The sequence below is a fragment of the Sebastes fasciatus genome, chromosome 17 (assembly GCF_043250625.1).
Source record: "Sebastes fasciatus isolate fSebFas1 chromosome 17, fSebFas1.pri, whole genome shotgun sequence".
Lineage (NCBI taxonomy): Eukaryota > Metazoa > Chordata > Actinopteri > Perciformes > Sebastidae > Sebastes > Sebastes fasciatus.
In genome coordinates, this window is record NC_133811.1 from 16,253,969 (window position 1) to 16,274,060 (window position 20,092).

The 20,092-nt window shown below is 41.5% G+C and overlaps 1 protein-coding gene across 1 annotated transcript in view; it reads right to left on the reverse strand.

Moving 5' to 3' along the window:
• gabbr2 (gamma-aminobutyric acid (GABA) B receptor, 2) overlaps window positions 1–20,092 on the reverse strand; it is a 213,853-nt gene that overhangs the window by 140,361 nt on the left and 53,400 nt on the right. The window contains exon 2 of the mRNA XM_074613382.1: window positions 11,432–11,569. Coding sequence (XP_074469483.1) covers window positions 11,432–11,569 — 138 coding nt within the window. The remainder of the gene's footprint in view (window positions 1–11,431; window positions 11,570–20,092) is intronic.

The following is a 20,092-nucleotide window of genomic DNA, read 5'->3' on the forward strand; positions in this document are numbered from 1 at the left end:
ATCGAGATGGAAATGGCCTCACAGCGCAGAATTGTGACGAATCCTGATCTAGACTAGTGTGACATAAAAGCCACATGAGTTCCAGTATGACTGTTGAGACTCGCATTGCAAAATATCAGACCTGTATCTGATTTAGGACCACATATGGAAGTAGTCAAAATCTGAATTGAAAAGATCAGATTCCATGTGATTTGTGTTCTTCACACTGTTCTGAGATCTGAGTCACATATGCGCAAAAAAATCTGATTTTGGCCACTTTTGCCTGCAGTGTGAACATAGCCTAAGTCTTGAGAGACTAAGTTGATCCTGAATCCAGAGAGACATTATCATTTATCACCACTTATCAAACTGGATTCCATTTGCAGCCGTAGACTAAAAAGAGAGGTATTGAATGACTGCACCAATAGGGAATGAAAATAGCATTGAGCTCGGTATCAACCTCAAGGAGGCTTAACGCTTCCGCATTCTGATGCCCCGATAAAGCGAAAGAGGATCGTGTGGGAGGAGGAAAGAGAGATAGAAAAGAGTGACAAAGACGAAAAGGAATTTAATCAAGTAAGGACGTGGAGAGAGTGTTCAAGGCTTTCTGCCTGGATCTGGTGTCTGTTACACAAAACACTTTGATCGGATTTAAGATGGATGCAATTTGATACACTAAACAGTTCAGGCAGTGTAGTTAAGCTAAATGCAGCCATCAGGAGCACTGAGCACTATTTTTACTCTACTGTGCTACATGTTGCTATAAATACACTGAACAAGAACATTTTGGAGTTCCTGTAAACAATAGAAACTTTTCTTTTCTCAAGTTAAACCAGTCTAGCACTTTGATAGCATGAAAAATCCTGTGTTTATTGACCCATCCACCACCCCAACCTTCTCCGTACGCGGACTTTGGCGGACTATCATTACAAAGGTATTTGTGATACATCAAAAACAAACGTTATCTGCCAAAATACGTTTCCCTCGAAACACAATGCATGTTTTGTTGTATGGGGACGTAATTTTTAGGAGACAGGGATGGCTAGTATGTGTTTATATGTGTGTTGTGTGTGTAGGATTTGAATTATCCAACAGGCGAATCCTACTCTGTAAATCAGGTTACATCATGATGTAGTGTACATGTATACTGTAGAGCAGGGAGGGGTGAAAGAAGGAAGACGGAAAGCACTCTGTAATGATCTCAAGAGTCTTTCTCTCTCTTTCCATTTCCTCTCTCCCTCTTCCTCCCTCTATCTCTCACTGAAGGGGAGTTGATGTTTCAGATATTAGTGAGCTGTGTCAGACAGTTAAACTGCCCTTTATCGATCCTCTAAGCTTCACTCTTTCCAAGCAGCCGTTATGGTTTTAATGGCTTGTAATGGAGCCGGGTCCTCTTTGATGTCCAATTGCTCGGCAAGTCCGCCCTTGTTTTGATATCGTTTCAAAGGATCCTCCTAATGCCGGCCTCAGAGAAGCCCGTTTCCGACACAAATTTTTGGGTCGATGAGGTACCGAGCCCTGTGATTCTAAAATGTCCCTATATTGGGAAAAAAAAATCAGAGGAGATGGAGGTGAGCCGGGTAGAAGTCTTTCGGGGTTTTGCAAAAGCTCACTGGCAACATGGTGCTGTGATGTAGATTAAGTGAAGCTTATTCAGACATTACTGAACAGAAAAATTGATTCACTCAGGTTTGAACGTGACTTATAAAGACATTAAAATAACTAGTTAACGATGCAATATCAGCTCACAGCTTATTGGATAACTGCACCTCACAACGCCCTCTTACAGCCAATCTATTAAACTGCATCACCAAAAACGTCACTTTAAAACAAAGATGGAACTGATATTTCACTGGTTTGTTATCCAGTGGTACCATCTAAGTCAGTGGTTCCCAACCTGGGGGTCTGGACTTGGGTTCGGTGATTGGCTGAGTGCATCGTTGGTTGTTTTTTTCGGCCGATTTTTTGGGCGATATTTGTCATTTTATTTTGCCAATTTAATGGTCCGCCTCCGAAGAAGACAGCTGTGGAGCATATTTTCACACCTAACTTGGTCAAATAAGGATTCAGAATACGTGATTGTTGGAAAGACTAACCAAGATGGTTTTGGTGAGTTTTATTTTGTTTCTGTCAAGTTTGAATGAAGTGTGTTTTCCAATGCTCTCCCGCTAGAACAGCTGATCTCCCAGCAACTGCAGCGGGCGGGGGAGAGAGAGTGCTCGCCACGATTATATCGGCAATCACTGGTTGTTGGAGTGACGGTGGCCAGTTGGTAAATTTTAACATATCACCCAACCCTAGTCTGAACCGCCACATTGGTTCGCAAGATAAATCTGAGATTAACAGAACAGACTCTAATAAATATTCAAATAAAACAAAGAAAACAATCTCCTTGGTCAAACTGGTCAAATAAAGAGCCAGTTGACAAGTTGACACTGGCTCTAAGCCACACTTACATACAATTATAACATCGTTTTTTTTTACTCTTTTTTTCTATACTTTGCACTCAAGCACACTTTTCCTTCAGTTATTTGGTATCCAAAGTGAGATGTAACTACGCTCAGAGTGGAGCTCCTTCATTTGCACTTGTGATGTGGAATTAATTGCATCACTTACATCCTGGAGCTGATATGTGCAGGGAATCTCTGGTCTGACTTTTTCAATCACTCAATGCAGCCTCCTCCTATTCCTTAAATCATATGTGTCTCTTTTCCTCCTTTTTCTCTACGCTGTACCTTCAACTAACTTCTTTCTTTCTTTCTTTCCTGCTGATGTTTTTTTTTTATTCTTCTTCAATGCAAAATTAGCTGTGTAGCAACCTGAGTCAAATTGCAAATTAGCTTGATTAAGAGGATGTATTTTGGCCCCCAAAATAAAGCCAAGTCAACCTTGATATATATGTCTGAGTTCCATTTATTACAGTCAATACATTTTAGATGGAGATTAATAACACATTCTATTTATCATAGGATTTCCTTGTTAAAAGCTTTTTTTTCATCTAGAAACTAAACGTTGTATACACCCAGCTAGCTCTTCAAAGTGCTATGGACTGTATGACCTAAATAAGGAATATCAAAGGCTGGAAACCCCAAAAGAGAATAGAGAGAAATGGGAAAAGAACCAGGATTTGGGGGCACAAAAAAACATTATCTTACAGTCTACACAAGACGGGTGTGCAAGATAAAGTCCCTGTGCGAAACATCAAAAACAAGCTTGAACTATAAATGTGCATAGTTTGTTTATTGTTGCTGGCAGGTCCTGCACCATCGTTAGTGCCGTGAGTATGACGCGCTGATTTTCTTTTTACTCGCCCTCCTTCAGAAAAACTACTGGGGGAACGATAGTACTCGAATGCAAGGGTGGAATTCACCATGTATTCATCTTGTATTCCTTTTGAATGTGTCTCATAGACCTCGGTGTCAAAGAGATGTGTCGGTGTTGAAAAAGAAAGAATGAGAAACTGTTTCAATTTGTTGTTCCTACTTCCTTGTGAAGAACAGAAACGGAAAGATGTTCTGTCAACGCTCTTGTTCTTATTGAGTGCTTATGAACTAGCATGTTTATTCAATATGTGACACCAACAGTTACAACCCGTTAACGCCTCGCATTCAACAAATGTTGCTAATTAGCTAATTACTGTTTCCTGTCAAATGGCGCGCATTTGGCACTGCGAGTAGGTACGACAGCGAGCGTGAGCTCAGCTTTACAGTAGTGCTGCTGCATTCTACAAGTGCAGGCGGCAATTCATGATTAAAAAAGTCTGATTAATGCACAGCATAGCCTATAATTAATAATCTCTTCTGTCTCTTTCCGCCTCATTTTTGCCTTCAGCGATAAAAGAGAGAGGAGTTGTGATAGACTCAATGAGAAAACATTAAGAGGAATTCTTCATATTATTACATCTGTGCAGCAGGCTCATTTGTCTTTAGCTTTGCTTTAAATGTCAACATTTGCCTTGTTTTACTTCATCAGCAGTCTATCCTAGAAGTCTGGGATGCAATTTACAACCCATAAAAAGGATGTTAATACAGTACCAAGCTTCTCCAGCTAGTTTGTGAAACAACATTAATCCAGAGTTGGACAGGTTCGGACACCACTTCCTGTTTCCCCTGGGTCTTGCCTTGAAGCTTTGAGATAGTATGAAAATCCGGCCTAATTGCCTCTCTTAAAGGGATAGTTTGGGTGTTTTGAAGTGGGGTTGTATGAGGTAATTATCCATAGTCGGTGTATTGCTTACAGTAGATGACTGCCGGCACGTCCCCAGTTTGGAAAAGCCGACAGGATTTACCGAATGGAACCAAAGCAATATACTGCTGTGAGCGGGGCTGGCTGCAAAACGTATTTTAGCCACTTAAAAGAAAGGCTCACCTAAAATATCAGTTTAAGTGTACGCTATATTTAGAATATTTTCATCGGTTTACCTTGCTGTGAGACAGCCTTTTCCGACGAGGAACTGAAGCCGTTGTATCCATCTATGTTCTTCTAAGCCACCAGATTCCATTGAAAAAAAACTATAATTTTATCTTGCAGAACACGGGGTTGCTGGTCTACCGCTGCCTCGATCGGTTAGTTTGTTTGTGCTATGTGACTTTGTTGAATCTGAACTAACCAAAGACTCACAATAGCACAAACAAACTATCCTAAACTAAACTTTTTAACTAAACAAGATTTCACAGACCGGAGGAAAACAAGCAGTCAGAGCTGATCTGAGGTCTGCTGTCCATCTGCTGTCTATGAGAGCTGGCTGTCAGACCCTCGCGAACTCCGGTCAAATGGTCAAACTAGGCAGCGCTGATCAAATATGAATCAATATTATGTTACGTTAATGCCTATTTCTCGCCTCAAATGTTTTCAGAATCATCTTGTAGTGTACTGTTTAGCTGTAAAATTCGAAAGTTTGTGTCGCGGTAGCCATTGTGAATTCTCTTGAACGAACGCCAAACTACCGGTAACATGACTGGAGCACAGCCAATAGGAACGCTCTCTCTCTGAAATGACCTGTGATTGGTCAAAGTAGATTTTTTAAAGCCTGAAAACAGAGCCATGAGGAGGAGCAGAAGTCTAGTTATCTCTCAGAACACTTGAAATACAATATGCTGAAAGGTTATTATGGAATTTTTGCCCAATATTGCCAAAAATATACTGCTTACTTCCACTTTAAGTTCCCTGTCGGAAACATAGACTGTACAGCTGTCTCACAGCAAGGTAAACACAGGTACATTCTAGGTGTTTTCTGCACTGGAGCAAAGCAATATAATAGTGTGGACGGGGCTAGCAGCCAAACGTATTTTAACCACCTACAAAAAAGGCGATATCCATTTAAGTGTACACTATATTTCAAATATTATCATCGCTTTATCTTGCCGTCAGACTGCCCTTTCCGATGGTGAAATTAACTGAAACCTATCTATGTATTGCTTTGCTCCGATGTCGGTACTCCTGCCTGTTTCTCCAAGTTGGGGGCACGCCGACTGTCATCTACTGTAAGTAATACAGTGACTATTGATAAGACCCTCATACAACCCCACTTCAAAACACCCAAACTATTCCTTTAAGCATCCTGTATTTTGCCTTACAGTCCAGTCCTAAGTAGGCTTGCCGCGGTAGTCGGTGTTACCGGTCTTACACAGTGGTCGGGCATACGCCAATTACATTACTTGCCCACCGCTGTTAGCTTTTTTCATAGAAATAAAACCCAGTTCATTTTTGGCATATCAGCGCCGTGTTATCAATACATAGTCGGACGACGGACGTTACAATCTGAAAGTGAAAGTATCTGCTCCGTATGGAGTCTCCGCACAGAAAAACAACTGAGTTGTCATAAGTTTATGAACCGGTGGGAAAATGTCCTCACAGTGACATCCCTAGTCCTAACTCATACTCACAGAGAAGGGGGGGTCTGACATGAATCCATTGGACTGCACCTTGTTCTTAATAAACACACATAAGTACACATACAACCAAATATGAATAACATGGTTTGGGGGAGTCACTTAACCTTTAGAGGAAAGTTTATATAACCTTTAGTTGTCCCCAGAGCACAGCCAGCACACACACACACACACACAGGGGAGCCTCAACTTGACTCATAATGTTGATAAATGACGATCTATTGTGATGCTCACACCATCCTTGCCCTTGCACTCTGAGATTTTTAGCTTAAACTTTGGAAGTCATGAAATATTGATACGGTACACAGGAGGATTTGACGTAAGTGAGGCAGAATACTGCAGTGCTAGGCATCACATGTTTTATTGAAACATCCAGTGTAGCACTCAGGGAGAGTGAGAGAAAGAAAATGGGGAAAAAAGAAGACCCTGAAGAGTTGGTGGAGGCTTCAAAAAAAAAAAGAGAGAGAGAGAAAGCCGCACTTCAAGGAGGCGGGGATGCAACTTTGCTGTCCCCAAATTGCCTGGTTTAATGAAGCACCGACGATCGATACAGCAAGTGCCGAAGAAAAATGGGCTTCATATACAGGTAAATATAGCTCTATGTCCAGGCCTTGACCACAACACCTTGAGAAGGTGCATCCACATTTTCCTCCTCCCACTATATATTGACTTCATTATTCAGTGTCCCTAAAAGATAAATGAATCAGAGGTTTGATGCTGAAGTTTTGCAGGCTCTATGTTGAGGCACAGGACATCTGGAAATATCTACACAGAAAAACAAGGACACAGAGGAGCCTGATTTTTTTAGTCTGCATTTACAAAAAAAGTCCTTGAAAGACAATATTGACATACACAAAAAAAAAACCTGCCTTCTACAAAGTAAGTCCCCTTCTACAAATAATCAGTTTAGTAGGAATAACGCTCTCTTGTCTTCGTCTTCTCAAGAGGAAAAGCGATCGGGGAGCATAATTTTTCATTACACACTCGACATGGCTGAAAATGAACAGCGCCGCCACTGATAGGCCTAATTGGTGAGTGAGAAGGGGCCAGTAACTGGCGGGGAGGGTGGGTTGGGGCTATTTCCTGGCACTCAATGAGCCATTTACAGAAAATAGACACCACTGCTGTGGAGAGGAAAAGAACCTCTTGTAAGTTACGAAAAAAAAGGGTAAAGTGAGTGCAGCGTGTTGACTGGGTACGGATACCTGTGCCAGCAAGTATTGAAAAAGCTCGCCAAATGCTTTCTGGAATTATATAATATCATGGCGAGGAGAACACAAGATTAATCACAGACCAAGATGGCTGCCAAGAGCACGGCTTCAACATTCATTGTCTTGCGGAAATAAAACCAAAGCAATCAGCGGCATTTGTGGCTGATGGCAGCTCACAAACACAGCTGCGTCTTGCCCCATTTCTTTGAATTTCAATTTTGTGCTATTACAGTCCATGTCTGCCCCGGTCTGTCTATTCCTCCATCATTCCCTCAATCCGCTCCTCGCCATCTGTCCATTGGCCCTGGTAGCGTTCTTATCCACCATTTTAATTTGCCCGGGCAGTCATTTTAGCACATGTACAGCAGCGCTGCATTACAAAATGCGACTGTAAGTACGGAGCAAAGCAGAGCTGCTCATGGGAGGAGGGAGGTCGACAAACGAGCCACTGCAACAGCATCACGAGACATGAGTCCGTGTCAGAAAAGTGTCACAAACACATCAATCCGTAGGTACAGTACATCCAGAGCTTAACAATATGCTGCTGGCAAATACAGTACTGGATGTGTTGTTGCATGCCTTGTGCTGTGTCACACTGATATTGGCATTTTTTTAAAACCTGGTAAATGTTGTCTGCCTCTGATCTGATGCAGCTGGTTGAAATATTGTACACGTTTTGATAATGTGTTTTAGTCTGGCTGAATTGTCCTTGATGTCAAATTTTCAGTCACGTGACAGACAGGGGTACCTGAGCTGGCACTACTGCTAGCAAACTAATCTGCTGGCATATTCACTGCAAGCTGACCACACTGGCTGTGGGTTAGACAATGGGCCCATTACAGTTGGAAGTGATTATGGAATATTAGGTTGCACTTTCTTTGGAATTACTGCAAAATTACCCCAATATTTACCACAAAATTAGTAGCTTCATGTCACCAACTTCCATGAAAATGACGTATAGCCTGTTGCTGTGTCGCTCATTGTGTGAAGTTTCAGGTTTTTAAGAAGTTATTCTGCTGGGAATAAATAAAAGTACTGGCTACTGGCTTTGTACAAAAACTTTGGTTCTGATACTACCCTTCTAAAAATTCAAAATGTGTGCATAGAGCGTAATGAACGGGTATGCAATGGGAGTTTATTTTTGTTGAGCCTTTCAAAGCTGACTTCATTAGGCATCAGCGCTGATTGAACGCTATTTTTATGGGTGTATGATTAAGCTTTTTTCCAGGAGTGGTTATTCTCTCAGCTATCTCTACTGTAGATAGTATCAGCGAGCTCCCTGTTTTGATGTGGAAATGATGAGCTTGTTAAGCCTGGCCCATAAAATCACCGTGAAATGTTCTCTATTTCCCTCCACGCCAACTCAAATCTTGCATACGGGGTGCCAGGGCTGGGTAATAAATATGCAGGGTGACAGAATTCACATTTTTAAAAACAGATTCCCACTGATGTGGCACATTGAACTTTGCAGGGTGCAGGAATTCAGAACTTCCAATCATCATCCAATCCTCTTTGATTCAGGGAGGCTCCTCCTCTTCTCATGCCCTTCATACAATTTCATGTACAGATTCACACACATGCCCACACACACTATAAACGAACACACTCACACACGTTAATAGGAACTCATGAAAGTCAATGGGCTCAGAGATGGAGCAGAGAGGCTCAGGCCAACAATCTGGCTGGCAGGTGCAAGGACCAGCTTGTTAAGTACATGATAGCTAAACACACCGGTGCCACCTTACTGCATTTATGCTCCAAAGAACAACCAATAGCTATCTGGTGTGTTGTTTACATCCACTGACGTGTCTTCCTGCAGATTTCCAGTGCATATTATAGCTGCTTGGTGAGTCATACTCTGATGAGGATGTTGCTGAGCTCTGCAAGGACGTCTTGCATTTCAGAACACAATAAACCAACCCTAACCGTGTACCACACCATAAATATAACAACACATCATGTACACGCAAGTAATGGCAGATAATTAGGTCTAATATAATACTGGTTGTTCGATAGACACCTGTTTCAACATGAAATAAGTCTCCGCAGTGTGCTGGACAGCTAACTTATATAAATAAATGAGTGCCTTTGCACCTACACGCTTGCTGGCCTAAAAGAAAGCAATTTAGTACTTAGTACTACGTAGCAACAGCAACAACGGCTGCCCTTGCAATTGAATACAAGTGTGAATACTTAAAGGGCTAGTTCGGGGGTTTTGAAGTGGGGTTGTATGAGGTACTTATCCATAGTCAGTGTATTACCTACAGTAGATGACAGTCGGCACGCCCCCAGCTAGGAGAAGCAGACAGGATTTACCGCACAAAACCACAGTAATGTACCTCTATAGACGGGGCCGGCAGCAAAACATATTTTAGCCAGCTAAAAGAAAGACCCACTTAAAAAAATCAATATCAGTTTAAGTGCAGGCTATATTTACAATATGTTTGCCGGTTTACCATGCCGTGAGACAGCCCTTTCCGACGGGGAAGTGAAGCCGTTGTATCCATCTATGCTCTCGCCAAAGCCACCAGACTCCATTGAAAAAAACTGTAATTTTACCTCGCAGAACACGGGTGTTGCCGGTCTACCGCTGCCTAGATCAGTTAGTTTGTTTGTGCTATTGTGTGACTTTGTTGAATCCGAACTGACCAAAGTCACACAATAATACAAACAAACTAACCGATCAAGGAAGCGATAGAACAGCAACTCCGGTGTTATGCGAGGTTAAATTACTGTTTTTTTCCAATGGAGTCTGGTTGCTTTGGCGAGAGCATAGATAACAGCTTAAGTTCCCCATCGGCTGTCTCACAGCAAGGTAAACACTGGTACTTTCTAGGTGTTTCCTTAGCCATTCACCTTACATGTTCCCCTCAATCACTACCTGTCTGGTATTCAGACAGCGTCAGAATGTGTATTTAGGATCGGACTGGCATGAATTTGTTGGTGTTGGTCTGTGTATTTATAGTGAAAAGAGCCTGGTTGGTAAAGTGCTCTGGGGAGCACATTGTACCAGGCAGAGAGTGCTGCAGAGCAGAAGATTGCTACTGCACTTCTCACAGGTAATCACTGACAAACAAGCCAATAAATAGAGAGAAGAGCTTACACACATACAAACACACACACACACACACACACACAGCCCACACAGACAAATACCTAAGCGCACTTAGAGTTCAACTATGGCTTGAACCCCTCTTTCTAGACTGAGATCATTACCACCGAAAGGAAGTGAACACAGAAACAAAAAAAATGACTCCTCCTTTCATTCCCCTCATCCTGCCGATCTTTTCACTCCTGAGTGACCCTGACGAGACGAGCGAGCAGAAAGGAACATGAAAAGCAGCAGATTCGCAGTAATTGCAAGCGGAAGAAATATGCCACGTAATGTGACATTCAGTTCAAAATGCAGCCTCTTGAATTACGCTATCTCCTCCAAGCACGAGCTTCACTCATTTCTTATCTGTGCCCGATAACCTTTGTGGGGTTTCGCCGCAAATGAAATGTATTCTTTGGAAGGAGGCATTTCCCCTCTTTGGTACTGCAGTACAGTACACAGTCAAAGAAACTGTGAGCAATAACTCAGGGGGTCAAAAGTTTACCAGATGCAAGCATGAGTGGTGTTTAATGCCTGCAGTGAGCAGTCATCAAGCTCTGCTAATGCAGCAAAAGCCATTTAGCAAGCAAGAGTATAATTGAATGGTAAAATCTATTATATGAATGTCCAGCAGGTAATTAGCATCGACTGGACTGAGTAGTAAAACTTTTATTAGCTCATACTAATGACAGAACACCCCAAAACATATTTCCAGCTAGATCATGTGTGCCACATGAGACAACATTTCATTATGAGGAGAAGCCTATACAGTATAATTTGATGCTTGTTTCTTCACATACAAGTCCAAGTGCTTACTGGAAGTTGAGCTCAAATTTTTAACGACAGACTTCTCGCGCTACAATGGGTTTAAGCCATTTTGACTCTGTGTCTGATCGTAAAATGAGGGAGGATTCTACGGATTAGAGCAACGCCAATTAGACATTCACCCTGGCAAGGTTAATGAAGGATTAAGCCATGAGTTGGGACCCCTTTGAAATCCCGGGACCTATCTGCACACTGCAATTCTAAGGGACGAGATTTTTTGGGAAACTCAATTAAGTAGCAAATTCAGGTTTTCTGATAGGAACGCAGAAACAAGAAGAAACCTCAGATAAGTAAGTACACTTCTATTTAATCCTATTCTGACGGCTTTGGCACACCGGCATCCAGGGTTCACAAACGCTGTACATATAGGCTATATACCACATGCATGCACACATACACATGCATGGTAACATGTACAGTACAAACCCTACCTGCACCAGATTCCAGCCCTCCAAGGACTCGGCGATGATGGAGGTCACGGAGGGGCAGACGCCACCGAAGATCATCAGGTGTTTGGGACCGTAGCATATGGCATCAAAGAAGGCCCTCAGCCCCTTGGCGTTGTCACACTACAGACAGATAAAAAGAAAAGAGAGAAGGGATATTTTAATAGTTTTTAATTGTAAAAACCAGGAGGAAATAAATGCATATCAAATTTAAGATGAGGTTCAGCAAGAGCGAAAGAGGAGAGAAAAAAGGGAGGATGATGATGTCAGCCTACCATGTGGCTGGCACGTAAGAGACGAATCTGAATGTTAATTCTACTTTGAAGAGCATAATTTTGAGTAATTTTTAAGAAAAAAAACCTCAAAATGTTCCGATTCCAGCTTCTTAAATGTGAATATTTTCTAGTTTCTTTACTCCTCTATGACTGTAAACTGAATATCTTTGAGTCGTGGACAAAACAAGACATTTGCGGACGTCATCTTGGGCTTTAGGCATTTTTCACCATTTTCTGACATTTTATAGACCAAACAACTATTGATTAATTGAAAGATAATCGGCAGACTAATCGACAAAGAAAATAATCGTTAGTCGCAGTCCTACTACTTTGCAAATTCTATCTAAAACCCAAATCTAAACATACAGAATTATGCTCCTCTGCAACAAATAGATGAATTATATTTTTCCTGTTTGTTTATGTCAGGAGAATAAGTAAGGTAGTTGAGTCAAAGAAGCACTGTAGGGCAATACTCGATACTCTAATCTGTGAGTCAATGAATCAATAATTACCAACTGTACAAGAAAACTCACACGGTCATTACACTCAGACATACTGTGATGGATGCACTGCAAAAAACCCATCCTCACTAGTGTCGGTTCCTTGTAATGTATACCGTTTATGAAAAACGATGTGACATTTAAATAACATTTAACTTATTATACTCTCTAAGCGCTGTGGCACATACTAACACACAGTAATTGGAGCCGTACGTGTGTGTGTGTGTATGTGTGTGTTTTGAAACCATCATGTAAAACGGTGCATCTAGCAGGCTGCGAGAGCGGGCCCCCGCTCTGATCCACTGCTGCAGAATGCAGCCATTTCACGTCACTATAGCAACCGGAGGAAAAGAGTGTGCGAAAGGGAGAGAGAGAGAGCGAAATGAGAGAAGAGAAGGAAAAAAAAAACAGTGTAGGTTCCTATTGATTGCTACATGAGCTGGCTAACTGGTTTTGCTGTGATTCCCTGATTTCCACAGTTTGTAATGATATTCCCCATCAGCAGTAAACACTTCCCCCCTCACTCCTCTTATTATTGCCACTCAATTCAGGATGTGTTCCTGTGTGTGGCCGACAGATAGATGGACTGACTGAATGGCAGGTGGTGTGTGTGAGTGTGCGTGTGTGTGCCTTCTGACACACTCCATCTCATCTGGAGAGTTATTTGACCTTGTTAGCCGGCAACTGAATGAGATTTCCCACCGAACAACAGCAGAGCCGACCCCTCCGCGGCGCAGATTGAAAAACTCAAAATCGAATGTGGAGGAACGAGACTCCTAACCAGACTTGTAGGACTGTATGTTGTGATCTGTCGGTAACTTTATTAGGAGCATGGCAGGTAGCGTTGCTGCAGGCTTGACACATCTTTACATCTGATGTTTTTCCTCTTGTCTGGTCAACCTTTTTGAGGATGATCGTCTCGGAGTTCTAAATTGAGGTGGAGGACACCCTGCAAGTCACACTACAGTATGAGCTGCTATAGCCGTCTCCCTGCATTGCACTCCACAGTCTGATTTAATCACAGGATTTAAGACTCTTTTTGTGTGAATGACTTTTGAGTTTTTGAAGTAGAAGACCAGGTAAAGTCAAGCCTTTCCCCTGTGCATGTACACTCATGCTGGCAGAGAACAATGCATGCTGTAGTGTCAGTCAAAAATAGACTAGATTGCGGATATGCCTCAGGTGAAATGAGAGGGAGAGGATGTGATTAGACACAGTGGGGATTCCTTATCCTGGCCACACGGCTGAATAAAACAGCAGGCTATTAAAGAAGATATCCCATTTGCATACTCTTATCATTCATTTCTCTCCAGCTGGCCATAACAAGGAGGGTTGGTAGGACTGTGACTCTCAATTGGTTACCATGCAACAGAGAAGAAATGTGGGCAACTAAACTTGTCAACGTGAGCACAATGGAGCTGGGTGATATCGCAGGTTTAAGCTGATTTATTACGGAGAGTGACAATGTAGTGTAGGTGGTAAGGAATGGTTATGTTCCTCGCTTCCTCTGCAGCAAATCAAACTGTTTTACAGCGTTTGAAACCAGGGGATGGGGAACGAGACAGGCCCAAAGGTCACACACAATACAGCACTATTTTCATTATAGATTTATCTGCTGATTTTCTGCTTTATGAATCAATTAATCATTTGGTTTATATAAAATGTCACATCACAATTTCCTCAAGCCCAAGGCAACATCTTCAAATTGTTCGTTTTGTCCAACCAACAGTCCAAAGCCCAGATGTCCTCAGTTTACCATCAAATAAGACAAAGAAAAGCAGCAAATCCTCAAACTTAAGAAGCTGGAATTACAACAATGTGTGGCATTTTTTGTTTAATAAATAACTTAAAGGTGCTACATACGAGATTGGGAGTATTTCTATTAGTCTCAATGGCTCTCAACATGGCGACGGCTGACGGTGGCTCGCAGCTAACGGCGCTAACAGTGCAAACAGCGGCAAAAGTGCTGACAGAGATAACAGTGTTTACGTGTGGAGGAACTGGAGGGTGGGCGCTACGCTTCTGCGATGACGTATCAGCTGTAACCGCGATATGAGAGCAGTGCAGAGTGGCGGTCATGAGCTAGCCAGTGGGGCACCCATCCACGGCCGGCCCGGCAATGTCATCAAAGTACGGAGAAACTTCATTCTCTGCTCAGGTAGAAAGCAAATAGTTGTTTGCTGCTATATCTAATCTTGTAAAATTCTCAGATGACTTTGGAATCGCTCATCTGAAGTTAAAAATAACAACCACTAGCTTTTGGAGGAAGGAATTCAGCGGGGGGAAAGCAAGAAAGCAAAGCAGCTTCAAGTAAAGCTAAAAATAAAAAACAAAGCTATCTCATTCCTTTTTTCTGTCGTTCTCTGTTCATCCCACCCCCACCCCCCACCGCCCTTCCGCTTCATTCATCCCCTCCTACTTTTTGCCAGGCACACACATGCACAAAATCTGTTGTGACTGCTCACAGAGCCTTGACCGGTGTGTTGTCATGCCAACAGTGTGACTATCCACACTTTGTGCGCTAGATGAGGGAGGAGGCCGCGGCAGGGCCGGTGTGGCGATGGTTATATTTAGCCTCTCATTAGGTAGCACGACCACTCAGACATTAATCAATACTTATTCAGCTATGGAAACACTGTGAAGCTTGATGCCGGATGGACAAAGCAAGACGGACGGGAGAGAGGCAACGGCATAATGGGACAAAAAGAGTAAAGAGGCATGGGGACGGTGAAGGTGATGGTGGGAGAAAGAGGCAGAAACAAGCAGCTGAATAGAGTGAAGAGGTATTAGCCTGACATTAAGTGCGCACTAATAAAGCCAAGTCAACCGGTGTTATAAACCTGCCCTCCATTATAACCCCACAATGGAGTCATTCACAACTGTGAGATTGATTCAGTGGCTCTCTGTGATGCTCAGCTGCACATTATGCCCTACACATTTGCTACAGTCCATCAATTATGGAAAAAATACATTTTAATATAAAATCTAAGGCTATTTTTTATCGATTACAGTTTGAATCTTTAGATCTTTTGTCGCTTACGAGCTCACTCATGTACCGGAATGAATAGAAGGAGAAGTAAATTAATCTCTCCTTCTAGCCATTTCTTTCACTTGCATATCGTTATTCAACAGCACTGAGACATTGATGTATTTTCCAAGGATTCCCGAGCAGTCACTGAGAGGTTTGGGCACAGGCTGTATCTTACCGCCCATAATCTCTAAGAAATATGCTCTAAACAAGGTATAAAGGGAGACAAATATAACTATCCGGACAAACACAAAGAAGTTCGGAGGAAAGACTGGTACAATGAGGAAGGCACGGCAGCACTTAACTCCCGAGTCGAGCAGCAAGAAATACTACAGCATTTTATTTCCCTCTTCCCCAGTCTGAAATCTAATTCCTGGCATTTGGAGGCCATTTGGAGCAGATCGATGGGGGTTAACGCCCGTAGCAATCTGTTTGACCACCTTGGGAGACGGCCAGGGACGGTGTGTGTGTGTGTGTGTGTGTGAGAGAGAAAGAGTTGGTGGGCTGATGCCGGACAAACCTGGAGATGGAAACTCAAGGGAACCCTGTCTAATGGTGAAGATCCATACACTAAAGTTTACTTCGGGTGACCACAGCATGATATCCTGCAGTTCATACACACACTGGAATCTGACTCGACTTTTACTTCTCTCGCTGGATTTAGACTTGCTACAATATTCTAGGGCTGCCCAATAAATCGAATATTAATAGCGATCACGATTTTGGCTTCCCACAGTTAAACAAACATGATCGACTGCGATATTGACGTTTAATATGCGTGCTCCGCTCATAGGAAACTCTGCTGGATAAATCAAGCGAATCCTAAACTAACAGCTAGAGATGCACCATCAATCAGCGTTTTCAGCAGTCTCATACATCCGCATATCTACACACACAGCCGCCACATGATGGTTTTACGTCGGCACACAGCGGCACAGTCAGTAACGTCACACACACATAACGTGTCATCGGTGTGGAAGTTCTTCAGCGTGAGTGAAGAGGATATAAAGCTGCAATTTATCACAACTGCAAGTCCAAAATAAGCTGTGGAGGAACAACCTTAAAAACATTTGGAACAACTAACTTAATCAGACACGTATTATATTTTAATTCGTTCTCATGATGCTGCTCAGAGTGATCACAGTGACCGGATCGTCTGCCGACAGCACGGAGCACATTATGGTGTGTTCAAGCTCTGCTCAGTAAAAATGAGTATTGGGCAATGGTAAGTTATAATGCTATCATGATGCATTCAAATGTAATCTTGTAAAATGTAGTTTTCGGTGAGAAACTTGAATAAATACAGTTGTTTGAAGGAGATGTTTTTACAGCAATATAGAACACTAGCTCTAAACAGATTATAATATATAATACAATAAAAATTAACATTTAAAATTTTTGATGGTTGGAATGCTGCACAAGGAAGTGAAAGCAGCGCTCTGTTTATTTAAATGTGAAATTGCAATAAAAATATTTTGTGCTAAAATATATGAATAATCATGATTATAAACGTGATCTCAATAATGATATTGAAAACGAAAAAAATCACAGTTTTTGGACAAAATTTCAAAGATTTTGGGCACCCTGGACTTCTAACCCCCAAAGGCACAACCAGACAACACTATCAACCATCATACCAAATTTGAAGTTCCTAAGTTAAATAGTTTCCGAGTTGTACCCCGGAAATAAACTTGAAGTCAAAAGAAATCACAGTTTTTGGCCAAATGTTCAAAGATTTTGGGCACTCTGGACTTCTAACCCTCAAAAGGCACCACTAAACCACACTGTCAACCATCGTACCAAATTTGAAGCTCCTAAGTTAAATAGTTTCTGAGTTCTGCTCCGGAAAGGAAAGTGTGACACTCGAATGGACGGAAGGACGGACGGACGGAAGGACGAACACACGGAGCGCTTTATAGCCCGGCTACGTTGTCGCGTGGGTATTATAATCGTGATTACCTTTTTGGCCATAATAGTGCAGCCCTACAATATTCACTCTATATTACTGTTTTAATTTTACAAAAATGTCTCCTCCTTCACGTTTCAGTGCAGTGAGTTTGCCCCACTATTCTTACCATTTAGAGGATGTTACCGATGGGATAGCTGGCCATGGAGGAGTTTATCTCAAATGCTCCTCAATCTATTGTCTCCATTACATTTCATTCACTCTGACCTTTGCACAAAGCTGCTGAGATCCATCCCTATTGATTTATCATTACATGATGACATTAGCCTACTGTTATTGTGCTACTGATAAATCACACTCAATTAGGCTAAATGTGAGGAAACAGCTGCCCAGGAGTGTCAAATTATCTCATGTTCTATGCGATCATTTGCATCCATTACATATTTTTAATCTCAATTCTGTAGCGTCTTGGAAAACAGCACATCTTTAAAAAGGTCAGCCTGCATCATCGCTGCTTTTTCTGAAAATAACTTCAAAGCACATCTCAGCTATAATAAGTCACAATAGAGGATTAAAACACATCCAAAATCTTTTGGTTTTCTCAAGTTTAACAGCTAGAGTAGATCAACAATTTTTCATCAGACAGGCTGTATAATTAAATTCCTCTGAATGACCATGATCAAATTTTGTGCTTTACATTAAATACATTAGAAAAATCACATTTCATATGACTGTGACATGGTTAAGGATCTATGGGGAAGATAATATCTTTTATAAAACTGTTCAATGTTTCCCTGACCAAGACCCCAATGAGTATGTTGGGTATTATCCCTAAAAACGTATTTATTTATACATTTTATTTTATTTTTTATTTTTATTAATTCTATTCCATTTACTTATTTGTAGGGATGCACCAATCCAACTTTTTCAGTCCCAATACCGATAGCAATACCTGGACTTTGGGTATCGATCGATATTGAGTACCGATCCGATACCAGTGTTTAATTGATAAACTATGTGGAAGTGACTGTTCTTGTATGTGTAAGGTAACATCAGGTTTGACTCAAACATTGTTTTCTTAACTTTGTAATACAAAATGTAACAAATATATAACATTTTTAATTTTATTTATACAAATTTAATTTTTATTTATTATTCAAATAATAAATCATATACCAGCACCTTGGTAAAAACAAAATCGATATTTATCTTAATTTATTATTAAAATAATAAATCATAAACCACTAACTTGGTAAAAATTCTTCAAAATTAACAGGAATTACAATTCAAATGTAAACCTTTTTAGTGCTTGTATCATTTATTTAGTCATGGAGATATAGGTTGTGTGGGATGGGGGAGTGTTTATAATATGAAAATGTCCAAAGAAATGTTTTGTAACCCTCATGTTATAACACAAATTTGACACAAATATAAAAAAAAATTTAAAAATCCCATTACTGCGGACAATCTTTTTTAGGCTTAGTGGTTACTTACTTACTAGTTGACAGTGCTTGGATTTAATATTTAGATTATTTCCTGAGGTAAATGAACCTGCCCTACCTACACAAGGTCAGCCACAGAACAGCATACCCAGAGTCTATCATTCAAGGCAATCTGAACCCATATCCTTCATTCTAACCAGCTCTATATGTTGAACAACCATGTGGAGACTTTGCGTCTTTGTGTGCGCAGTATGTGTGCGTGTACATCTGTGTGTGCATTCGTGCGTGTGCATGTGTGTGATATGTTGACAAGAACAAGAGCTGATCAGAGCACCAGGCTGGAGCTAACCATGATGAAATGCCTTGTTAGCGCTGCAAACAGAGGCAGCTGCACCTGTCCCCCGTCTAATGGCAAATTACTGCACCCAAATCAGCAACCTGCCGCCCGATACTGCACACACACTCACACACACATAAGTAAACGTGAATGTGTGTGTGCAAACAGAGGGGGGAGGGGGGTGGCCTGATCTGATGTCAGAAGCAATCTGCTCTTCACACACTGCGTTTACTCATGACAAGACCACCAGCACAGGTGATTACTGAGAACAAAATCCTTGGGAATCCCACCACAGAAAATATCAGCACAGGTTAGAATTGGATGTGTAGACGTTGTCGTCTCATCTATTAAGAAAATAGGATGACTTTTACCCACAGTTGTATACTGTGTATATATTATAGCTGTATGTGTGAACATGCTGATAACAACATTACTTTTCCCCATCCAATTAACAGAATCTAAGCGACTTCCACCCTTGGCTTCATTTGTTTTAGAATCATTTTTCAGTCTTTAGTGAGTAGATTTTACTTGTAATGCTTCACTGAGGATACGTGCATAGCAAGAATATTTATCGAGGAAACCCCAGAAAAAAACTTGAACAAAGTACGAGGAACATATGACAACCCAGAGACGCCACACACACACTCAAGAAAATAGAGAACAAACTTAGAATTGGGAAAAAGATTCCTTTCTTGTACTTGTTGTCTATAATGCATCACTCTCCATAATTTTCTTATAAGAGTATGAAAAATAATAATACAATACAGCAAAACTTCCAAGAGCTACAAACATTTGTCAGCGTAATCCCCATCAGTTGCACACACTGCAATGCCGCAATTTACATCTTTGCACTGTCAACAGAAACACATGTTTCACTTGAGTAACTGCAATGAGCCCAACACTTGACATAGGTCCACCTTAACAGCCCACATTAAGTGAGTCTGAGCTGTTGTTGTCGCTTACTTCGGGGCTAACCCCCTTCACTTTTATCAGCAGGTGGCAAGCAATACACAGGAACTTGGCTTGGGTCTTGAGGAGTTGTAGCATTTATTCACCGACAGCCTGAACTGTACACACACCGCACTGCTACATTCACAGCTATAACGTTACTGATAACTTCATACTCCCGTCAGTCTCTCTCTCCCTATCTCCACTGCA